General features: G+C 42.9%; 1 protein-coding gene across 4 annotated transcripts in view; it reads right to left on the reverse strand.

Moving 5' to 3' along the window:
* Nucleotides 1–12,152, reverse strand: part of zfhx3b (zinc finger homeobox 3b) — a 248,199-nt gene that overhangs the window by 107,479 nt on the left and 128,568 nt on the right. For all 4 annotated transcript variants that reach the window (NM_001365188.1, XM_087258661.1, XM_087258663.1 and 1 more), the window contains one exon: nt 6,532–6,763. In NM_001365188.1, the coding sequence (NP_001352117.1) occupies nt 6,532–6,763 (232 nt within the window). The remainder of the gene's footprint in view (nt 1–6,531; nt 6,764–12,152) is intronic.

The following is a 12,152-nucleotide window of genomic DNA, read 5'->3' on the forward strand; positions in this document are numbered from 1 at the left end:
TGTCATTAAAATACATTCAGTTAAATAAACTTTGACATTTATTTAGTTGCTCAAGCGTAAAACGGGAGAAAAAGCCGTTTACTCGCACGCGCCCGTCAGAATCGGCAGGCTAGCGCAGAAGCTCCATTGAATATACTGGGGTAAAATAAATGGTCATATTATAAAGACATGGAGGTGGAAAATGTAATTTGATGCAGTGCTTCTTGTACAATCTGAGACCCACTTTAAATCGGACATTACTCAGCTAGTGGAGATCGCTGATTTTTAAAGAAAACAGACCTTAAACGCACGGGATTTTGCATTGGCATTCAGTTCGCCGGAGGCGCTTAACCAAGGTTACTGTCAAATTAAAAGTCCTACTAGCATGCTTCGGCATATACCCTATTAGGCAAGATGGTTTGTTCGGTAGACTATCAAAAAAATATCTACAGATTAAGGAGGCTACAACCCATCACTGGGAAACACCCATACACTCTTATTTACACACATACACTACAGACATTTTAGCTTACCCAATTTACCAATAACACATGTCTTTGGACTTGTGGGGGAAACTGGATCAACACAAACAATAAAAGGGTAAAAACCTCAAAAAAAATGAAGTAAATTAGATTTAATAGTCCTAAAAATGTCATGTATTGTACACATAAAGTAAAAAATGAAGCAAATTTTGTCTAAAACCTTGAATTCTACTCAGTAGTAGGAACACATCTCAAAATGACAAATTATTTATGAAAGTAAAGTAAAATAAATAAATAATAAAGTAGCAATTTTATCAATAAAACACAGTAATAAAGCTTTTTATTATTATTATTTTTGTTAGGAATCTTATGAAAGCAGTCAAAAAATAAAAGAAAGACATTTTAAAATAAATATATTTTCAAAAAAATTATAATAAATACATAAATAAATAAATATTAATAATAATTTGATATATATATATATATATATATATATATATATATATATATATATATATATATATATATATATATATATAAATTCTAAAGATTGTACATTAAGAATGTACTGCATTCTTCAGACAGCAAAAAAATCATGTCATTGACCCTTGTGATTATGTCAAAGACTTGTTCATATCCTCCAGTGCTATTCCCTGCCTGGGCACTAAGGGGGGAGGGCTGCAGTTGGCACGAGAAGCCGAGCAGGCTGCTGTTCCCCTGTCTACAGACAGGGATTTCCTGCAGCACGTCATAGCTCAGAGATCACGGCACTGCCATCTGCGACCGAAAAAAAGATTTACATCAGCAGCTAATCCACAGCACCAGTGTAATGTGTACACTCTCTAAAACAGCTTTCCCTCCTGGCTCCTACAAGCCCGTACACAAATCTTCTGGGCTAGTTTTTAAGCAATGCCACCCAAAGGCCTGTAGCGCCATCAAAGAGCCAACTAACCAGCTTTCATTTCCACTTACCTCTTTTCTTACTCTCTCTCTCTCTCTCCTGTATCTGTCAGTCTGCAATGTTTAAAAAAACTTCAGTCCATTAAGTCTTCTGAAATGAGAGACCCCAATGTGTCATCCAGCTATATGCCCTGGTGAACATCACTCATAAAACCTGTCATCTGCTGCTGTAGTGTCTCTTCCCACACATCAAGCTCAGACACACACACCCACACCCACATACACACTCACAAAGCCGACTGTGTGTGTGTAAGCATGCAATAGTGTGGGCTGTCTGGGGCATCTAAAAATGTAGAAATTTGGGAAACCCGTCTTGTAGAGAGCTTCCTTGTGTTGTGGTGAGTGAAGGGGTTAAGAACGAGCGTCCAGTGAGAGAATGGCATGCTTGAGCAGCACATTTTGAACGCGGGGGCAGGAATTAAAACAATGCCTGCTTTTTATCCATGCAATGCTTTAATTGGATGGGAAACTCTGCCGCCTTGGCACTTGAACAAGAGGGCAAAAAGTGGCACAGAAACCCAGCTTACACTTCCTGGATGGCAAAACATCAACATGGAGCCTAAACATATTTGTTTGCATGTGTATACATTCATTTCAAATCTAAATATGCGAATTTGTGTTTGTCACGGGCCTAATAAGGCTTGGATGGCATGTACTCATGGGTAATTGGTTCTTTTAATCAAGCCTTGCTTAGTTCTGAGAGAAAACAATATCACAACAACATATGGATCAGAACTGAAAACAAAGCTAATCAATATTTCCACAATCAATTGTTTTCATCAACAGCATCTGCTATGGCACACTTTCCCTGAATTAGTGGTATGGATCTTTTTTAAAAATGATCCTCATTGATATTGCTAACAAATGACCAGAAAATGGAATGTGACAGTTGCAGAGAGAGACGTGAAAGACCTCCCTCAGGGGTGGCTGCGCAGCCTTAATTTGGGAACTATTAAAGTACTGTATCTATTGGCTAATGTACGTCACTGGGGGGCTCTTAATTCATAAGCTTCCCACTAATTGCCAAAGAGTTTTATGCTTTAGGTTTCTGAAGTTCATGTCTGCGTACTTTTCTAAACTCTGCCATAATAATAATAATGATTATTTCTTTCATTTATATAACACTTTTCTAAACACTCAAAGCGCTTTAGGCATTTTTTTGGAGGGGGGAATCTCCTTATCCACCACCAGTGTGCAGCATCTACCTGGATGACACGATGGCAGCCATATTGCGCCTGACTGCAAACCACACACCAGCTGATTGTTGGAGAGAAGACAGATGAAGCAAATTATGATATGGAGATAGTTATTACAAGGATGGGCAAACTCAGTCCTGGAGGGCCGGTGTCCTCCGTAGTTCAGCTCCAACACTAATCAAACATACCTGAACATGCAAATCAGAGTCTTCAAGATGACTAGAAATCTATAAGCAGGTGTGTTTGATTACAGTTGGAGCTAAACTGTGCAGAACACCAACCCTTCAGGACCAAGTTTACCCACCTCTGAGTTAGGAGGTCATGATGGACCAAGTGGGCAAATTTGGCCAGGATGCCAGGGTTAAACCCCTACTTTTTTTTTGAAGGGCATCCTGGGATTTTTAATGACCACAGGTGGTCAGGACCTTGGTTTAATGTTCGAAAGAATGTGCTCAATAAGTAGTATACACTCTAGGAAATAAAGGTACGTGATCTATCACTGGGTGGTACCTTTTCAAAAGGTGCAAATTTGTACCTAAAAGGTCCATATTAATACCTCAAGGGTATATTTTAGTACCTAAAAAGTACAAAGGTGTTCCTCTTAAAATTTGTAGGTACCAATATGTACCATTAAGGTATTAATATGGACCATTTAGGTACAAATGTGTACCTTTTGAAAAGGAACCACCACACTGACAGATTGTATACCTTTATTTCTGAGAGTGTAGAGTCTCCATCAATATAATGGGGCGTTAGGACCCACACAGACCGCAGGTAGAGCACCCCCTGCTGGTTTTACTAACATCACTTCAGGCAGCCTTGTGGTCTCCCATCCAGGTACTAATCCGACACTGCCCTGCTTTGCTTCAGTGGGTGACCATTTGAAAGTTGCAGAGAGGTAACTGCTGGCATGATGATACTAAATATATTTATCTATACAGTTGGGCACAAACACTAAGGTGCCATCTGATAAAGGCAACTGATTTTATGGTTAAGGGCAGGGGTGTCAAACTCAGTTCCCAGAGGGCCACGGCTTTGCGCAGTTTAGCTCCAACCCTGCTCCAACACACTTACCTGTACAGTAGGTATCAAACCACCCTGAAAGATTCAATTAGGTTGATCAGGTGTTTTTAATTAGGGTTGAACTAAACTGTGCAGAGCTGTGGCCCTCCAGGAACTGAGTTTGAGATCAGTGGTTTAAGGTCTAATTCCTGGCTGCAAAACAGAATCACTTAAGTTTAAAAGCTTAAAAGTCAAATACTGACCATTTGCTTTATGTTTGGAGTGACGGTCCTTCTCTACTTACCACTGCTTAATGGCTTCAGCCACACTATTTTTAACCACGTCCCTCTTATCGTTAGTTTGCGACAAATGAATGAGGTGCAAAAAGAAAGCCCAGCCCTTATTCAACATTTAACTTCAGCTGGAATTACATCAACATACTGAAATAAAAGTCTCAGCAACTTCCGGTTCATGCATACTTCAAAAAAGAACATCACGGTTCACATTGTTTTTGCTTAGGGTCACTAAGAAAACTGAGGAGTGGGAAAGCCGAGATCTGCTTGGGGAAGTAGCCCAGCACCTAACACCAACAGAGCTACACACCGCACAGCAGCAGCCAGGGGAATTGCATCCTAGCTGACCCAGAAATCCAGGGCCAGCTTTGTTTTAACAAGCAGGGAGCCTTCTACCACTTTAGCAACTGTGCCTCGACCACAAGAAAGAGCCCAGTGCCTCAGAAGAGCTAGCGGAGAGGAAATTAAATATTACACCATCAGGGAATGGTTTCACTCGGGGTAAGGGGGGGCAGGACATTAAGAAGTGTAAAGGTAGTCTGGGGGAGGGTGGGTTCATAAGTGTGGGGGACGGCGGTGAGGAATTAGTAATGTTTCTTATTCGCTGATGAAGAGGTATGTTCATTATCAGCGTAATTTGAACAAGATGCTGAAGCAGGGAGTTGGAGCAGGCGAAGAAGGCCGACATTCTTTATTACACACCTCATTTCATTTAACTGACCTTTAAATACATATACTTTTTTATATATGCGGGAGTTGAGAAAAGTCAGTCAACTTTGATCCCGGTTATTAAAAGCGATGGGACTTGTTTTCAGACTGAGCATTTCTCCATTGCTTGGCCGACAGGAGCTTGAGTTTGATTCTGCATGTGTAGGGCAATCAATCAGCTGTTCAACGCTTCGACTGCAGCCTGCCCCGTTTAGTAAACAGAGCGTCAAAGACTATTAGGACAATGGTTCCTCTCGGAAGACCCAGCCTCCCTAACAGAGCACCCACAAGCCCAGTTCTGACGTCAGTTAGCAGGTATCAGCTATCAAAGGACAGGGACGCTGGGACGCCTTTCTCTCTCGCTTATTCTCCATGAGTAGGAAACAACTGTAGATAATAAGAGGCAGGTTGGTTCCCTTTTGAGCTGCTGGTCGATTTACACTCACCTTGTCCTTCATCAGCATTTCCCAGTCAGCACTGGGCTAGACCTCAGCCTTAATCACCTACACATTCTCTCCTGAAGGTACAGAAATTCAATAATATCTAGTCTAGAAAAAGGCAGTAATTAAATACATCAAAAAGCTTGCATGGCTGCGCAATCAGCCATCATCAAAGCACACAGCCATTTCTCACTACAAAGAACATCTCATCTGACTAATTCTGGAAGAGTTTGGAAAAGTTGTGCCGCACAGCAGACATAATGTGTTGTTTTTGAGCTGTTGGCTCATTTGACGTCAAGGGGGTACGACTGGATTGCTGCAACTAGAAAAAAGATGGCAGAGGGTTGCAAATGTGTGTGTGTGTGTGTGCGTTTAACGACTGCATGCTGCTCTGCCCACACATCCCTACTGCAGGAGTCATTACCTAACCTCCAACCAGCCTCACAAACAAGGGAATCCATTAACGCACATCAAAGGTTAGCCAAGAAAATATATAAATAAATGCTACATCAACCAAAAAAGAGAGAGAGCGAGAGGAAGAGAGAGAAAACCAGACTTGTTTGTGAACTCTTTACCTCCACCTACCCAGAAACACACTCTAAATCTTCCGCACCCCCACCCTTTTAACCTAAGTGGGCCTTCCTATTGCCTTTGCATGTTCACTTGTCCACTGTACTATAGTCATTAACATATTTGGAGTGCAGCGAGCAGAAAGCTTAATTGTCCTTAATTGCTCGGCTAAATATGTTCTCTAATGATTCTCCTCAGATCTGTGACTGCCTTTTGCGCAATTTCCCGGCCGCTGGCTTCATTATCCCTGCCTCCTTGGAACAAAGCGTCTTTAGAGGCCAACTCCCCCCTCCGTCTTTTGCTCTCTCTCTCTCTTTCTCTCTCTCTCTCCCCCACGGCACAACGCTAGAAGTCGGTTGGGCCGCCTGGCTTGCGGGAGGGAGGGGAGCGAGGCACAATGAAAGTCTTTAGTCAGGGCACAAGAGTCAAAATGATTAGAAAACCAAATCTATGCTGAAACAGTGTGTTAATTGACTCTAGCTCTGTTGTCTTAATGGCTAACTTACATATGGCCTGACGAAGGCCTCGGCCCCCACATGATGTTTTTTGCGCCTCCTCCCCTTGCTTTTCTAAGCTTAATGGCGTCTATGATTGTTTATTTAATGTCTGCAAAAACGGGAACTGTATTCATATTAAAGTTTAAAGATATCCTTTCTCTTTCTTAGTCATCGATGAAGATCTGAGCCAAGGTCCAGGGGCCGACTATGCCATTTGACAAGATCTCAACATCTACCAGGTACAGATGACAACACAGAATCTGCTCTGTTGTTAACAACCAAGCTGCAACAAATGCTTTTCAAGTCTGACTTACGAACTCTTAGTTTCACAACTGCTACAACCACTAAAAACGGAGGCATCTTCACGCAGATACATTAGAAACACTTATAGATATAATTCTTACCTGTGTCAGCAGATGGACACTTGCGAATTGTAAAGATGGCGCTCAACTCCTCCTCTTCCTCAGGCAGGCCCTTCTGCAAGCGCTGCAGCTTCCGCAGGCTCTCGCTGCGCTGGTGCTTCATGGAACGAACGTGTTGGATGAGGTTCAACTTGGCCTTGGTAGAGTAGTTACACAGGACACAGTGGTAGTAGCACGACTCTCCCTCTACAGCGTTCTCATGCTGCTGCAAATGCTGTAGTGATAGAAGGAAGGTTTTTTTTAGCCAACAGGATATCTAACGACATTTACAAATGAATAAATCAATTACCAATCAGGACTCTGTTGTTTAATACAAAGTAAACGTCATTCATTAACACTATGTTGGATTCTGGACCTTGACGTGCTTGTGTGTGTCTGTGTGCTAACAAGATGCTGGCGCTCCCTGGAAGAAAAGAGCATGTCTGCTTCTACAGGAAGAGCGTGCGCAGGGACACACGAAGGAAAGTGCATTGATCCCTTTCACTCAAGAGAAGTCTTTCGTTTCTGAAAAGGAAACTCCAAACATCTGCCTGTTTCACGCATGGGATGCTAAATATTGATCACCAGCGAGTCAAATCCTGCTTGTTTGAGAGCAAGGCAAACAGAGAGAGAGTAACAGGCCAGTGGTGGGACTCTCTGACCATATCTAGGAGAGATCCTTGGAATGGGCCAGAGATATGTGGCACGATCCACAAATCCAAAACAAGCCAACCACACTGTACACCCAAAGGCAACACTACAATCCAAAGCTGAGTCTTTGTTTATCGAACACACCACACCTAATCAATGAGACAAGACCTACACAATACATTGCAGGCATGCATTGTAATGGAATGGAATGTGTATTTATAAAGTGCATTTATTGTGGATGACCATAGGGCAACAGCACCAGTGCGCTCTCCACACACCAGCTATAGATGGAGTGGAGAGACAGTGATAGAGCCAATTCAGGGAATTTGGCCAGGACACCAGGGTTACACCCCTACTCTTTACGAGAATGAGATTTGTAATGACCTCAGAGAGTCAGGACCTCAGTTTAACGTCTCATCCTGACAGTATAGCGTTCCCTTCATGTTACTGGGGCATTAGGACTCACACAGACCGCAGATTGAGCGCCCACTGCTGGCCTCACTAACACCACTTCCAACAGCAACCTAGTTTTCCATGTGGTCTCCCCTCTAGGTACTAAACAAGTTCAGCCCTGCATAGCTTCAGTAAGTAACCTTGAGTCTTGGGCTGCAGGGTGATACGACTGTGGGATATAGATTTGATGGTTAGCGCCTGTATTCTGAAGATGCTTACTAATGTTCTTAATCTTGCATAACCTTGATTCATCTCTTCATTCCAGTCAAGTGATTGTTTTATAAGCTTCGCCAAAGAAACAAACTTTTGTCAATACTGCCGATGTTAATCAAAGGCAATTTCCCTCATTCATTCTTCATGGCCATCACCTCTTGGGTGAATTACATTTGTGTAAGTACTCTGACTATTTATATACGTCAAGACTGTCCACCCTCCATGTAAAACAAGAGAAAAAAAAGCTGTCTGTTTTCAGAATCAGCACATTACTTATTTGAAACTCTATGACAAAAGAACATGAAGGTCGCTGACAACTTCGAGACTTACGAACAAACGTAAGACGGTTGGAACAGCTAGTGTAAATGTTTCAGCACATTAAGCATTAAAAAGTATCTGCTGAAAAAAGAAAAGTATCTGCTCATCATTTCCTGTCCACTCTTCACTGCAGTATTATAAATAAAAAGGCCAATTATGATAATGTGACCAAAATAGCAGTTTCGTCCCTAGGTATCTTTACCTTGCTTTCGTTGTTTACCGTCCCTCTGTTATGTGAGTCATAAAAGGCAACTAAATTGCATCATGAAGGAGATGATGCAAATTCGTAAAAAAATATCTCTGACTTTTTGCCTGGCAAAACATGTATTTTCTCTCTTGTGGAGAAGCTCTTAATCTCCTGCACAGACCACCCCCAAACCCTGACAAAGGTCGGGGAAAACAAATTGATTCATTAAGACGCGGCTGAGTTGGCTTTGCCCTGCAGCGCAGAGATGAGATGTGTTTCCATCGGCTTCAGATGCACAAAGCCAGAGTAACATTAGATTTTTAACCCAATTAAGGCCACATCAGGTGTTGACAACAGTGAGAGAGAGAAAGAGAGAGAGAGAAAGAGAGAGAGAATATGTTCCCTGAAATGTTTTCCTTCTCTGGTAATATTTAATTTTCGGCTAACATTGCTATAAGGGTTTTTATTTTTCAAAGCAATCGTGTTGCTGGTATCATATGTCACCCTGGTATACCTAAGATGTGCATTAGGGCCACTGACTTCCAGGAATGGGTTTTTGCTTTTTGTGTGTGCCCCTCAGCTCCATGTAATGGAGTTATTAGGTGATCGTAAAAGGCTCTGTCTTTCTCCTCATGCTCTCTCTTGCTCTCCTCCTCTCCCTCTCCTGTTTGAAGTGGGGGTATGATGTCATTGAGTAGGTGCTTCTGGATGTTTTGGCCTTTCTTGAGCTACAGTTCTCCACCTCACACTCCCAAACACATATGCAGTGTATCAGAGCTCAGGTACACTGATCTGTCACAGATTTGCATGTATAAAACACCAAATCAATCCGTTGCATGTTAGGAGATGGAAGAGTTTCTTTTTAGTAACTCAGAAAATATATGAGCTGAAATGCACATCTTTACTTGAGCCATTTTTGGGAACGCTGGTGAAGCAAAAGAGGAGACACCTGAACTTAACTTCAAAGAAAAAAAGATGTGGGGAGTTTTACAGAACCCATAAAAAGGGCAGAATTTACACTGGTGAACCTTAGCTGGCTCAGCCAGCAGAAGAGCAATATATCACGTCTTTACCCAAACTGAAGCCAGTGTACAATGTTAAATATGTCAAATAAGCTACGCCAATAGCTATTCCGTCATATGTAGATACCCTCAAATTTAGTGCTATACCACATTTACCAAAGTGCTCTCAGGGGCGTGATCACAATTAACTTGCTGTGTTACTTTTTATAATGAACATTATATGGTATATGCAAATTAATTCATGTTTATTTCTATAGCGCTTTTACAATGTAGATTGTGCCAAAGCAGCTCAACGTAGAAACTGTGTCAGTCCAGTTTTCAGAGATGAAGTGCAGTTTAGTTCAGTTCAGTGTGGTTTGCTGGAAGTACGAACACTAAAAAGTAAATACATCGATGTGCAGCTCCACAAGTCCCAAACCACGCAAGCCAGGAGCAACAGCGGCAAAAAACAAACTTCACCAATTGATGAAAGTGAAGAGAAAAAAAAAACCTTGAGAGAAACCATTCACAGTTGGGCATGATCGTCCCTCCTCTGGCCAAACTTCTTGTGGTGAGCTGCAGTCTAGGTGCCGGAGGCTGAAGATATAGTAGGGGGTACTCTCACTATGTACAGTTGCCTAGAACCAGGTCAACGCACGCTTGTCCCCCCTCCCGTCTCCCACGACAGCCCGCACTCACATTACATTCGTGCCTGGGCATGCTTACATCATCGATAATGCGCTGGTCAGAAGCGATCTCGCTCAGCAAAGCGGTGATTTCTTCATTTATATAATTTAAGTCGTTTAATATGCAGTGACACGCAGTCAAATATTTCGCCAAACAGTCCTTTGGGATGCGTTGACACGCTGTCAGATATTTCGCCAAACAGATTCACAACTTTTGGCGCTCATAAACAATCATAAAGCCCTCGTGCTGCAGGAATGAGAAGGTTTGCTGAAGGTACGGAGCTTTCGTGCAGTGAGAGGTTTGAATCTTTAATAAACTATGACAGTTTGCATTCATTGAACAGTTATAATGATTAATAAACGCATTTGAAACACACACATACACAAGCATACCGCACCAAAGCCCAAGTGAACCGCGCTCTGCCACACCTCTTCCAACCGGGCCAGGGCCGGCCAAGTGAACCGTGCCTGAGCTTGATTCAGAGCACTCACACTTCTCAAATAATACGGGAAATGGACTTGGGCACAGTTCAAATAGCATAGTGTGAGTAGGCCCTAAGACTCTCATAGTCTTAGGACTTATTCTTTAGATCTGTTCTATAACCAGGTTAATAACACAAAAAATGCATGCATTCGGATATTCCGAGATCGGTTTCAGGCCTCCTTTATATGTGGAAGTAAATCAGATTGTATATGTAACAATGCGACTGTCATGTAAACAGGCAGATCGAATTTATTGAGGCATTCGTTTTGTACGTCAATAAACTTGCAACAATGTGGTGCTTCTCCCCGGTTTATTGACGTAGAAAGAAGAGTGTGTGTAAAGACGCCGACACTGTGAACAACAACAACGGAGGAAGCACGGAGGAGGAAAGTGGTCAGCCACCACAACCCCCAGACCTGAGATCTCTCTCATACCCACAAATTCCTCTAAATGGTGGAGGACACCATATATAAACCATTAGCGCAAGTTGCGACGGCCCTTTCCCTCCTCCTCCGCCTCAAAACCATTTTAAAGTTGGGCGAACTTCGCATATTTCGCAGAGCTTCTTCCATCGTGGCTAGTGTGACGCAGATGCCTAAACCCTTTATGCTTGCGCGACATCGTAAATTGTACGGCAAGTGTGAGCATGTGAACCGTTTATGGGTAACAATTAAAAGAACGTGTAAACGGAGAGGCAAACAAATCAGATATAGGCAACAAATCGGAATTGGGCATCAAGTACTGACAGTGTAAACAGGGCGTATAAAACTCTCTAACACACAATAATCTGAATTTCAGTACATTTACAGCAACACAAGAGGGCTGAAAAGGCCTGTCCAAGAACACACAGATATATCTACATGATTCTATCTAAAACATCCACATGAGGGACCTCTGAGATGCTCTCTACACCTAATCTCCCACCCGACACACACACACCCCTGGGTCTGAACGTGAAACATAATAATGCATGAGAGAGCGCTTGTGTGCAGCATGTCTGTTTCCTATGATCCTGAGATGAAGCTCCATGCTGATAAATCACCTCCAACTGAAGTGCAGGAATTCAGCGGCTTAATGAAAAAGTCATGTTCACCGAGCTGGGAGGGGCCGGTCAGGGTGCTGTTGAGAAGTCTCCCCTCCGCAGGGGCCCCAGAACAGCCGCATGCAGTCCCCCGGAGCCAGAGAAGGCCACAGAGTCAGCATGGCTTACATTACTACTCAAAATTCATTTAATTGGCTGGAAGTTAATGGCAGACTTACAGGAGAGCACATGAGCTGTGGGGAAGTGCAGTAGAGCGAAACCTGAGTGGGCTGGAGGGAGTAAGTGTGTGTGACAGAGAGAGAGAGAGACAGAGAGAGAGAGAGAGAGAGAGAGAGAGAGAGAGAGAGAGAGAGAAAGCATGTGTGTACAGCAAGTGTGGACCATCTTTACTGGACAGGACTGCTCTCTCACACACATGCACATAAAGATGAATCAGTTCCCTGTACTCATGTAGGTGAGGAAAGCAAGGGTGACCCACCTCGTCCACCCCGCAGCAACTCAACACTACTATCCCTGCCTGCTTCGCTTCCATCACGCACAGCTATCACTTTCAACACCTACCTGCTCCTGTGCATGGATATACAGAAGG

The sequence above is a fragment of the Danio rerio genome, chromosome 7, assembly GCF_052040795.2.
Source record: "Danio rerio strain M-AB ecotype USA chromosome 7, GRCz13ab, whole genome shotgun sequence".
Lineage (NCBI taxonomy): Eukaryota > Metazoa > Chordata > Actinopteri > Cypriniformes > Danionidae > Danio > Danio rerio.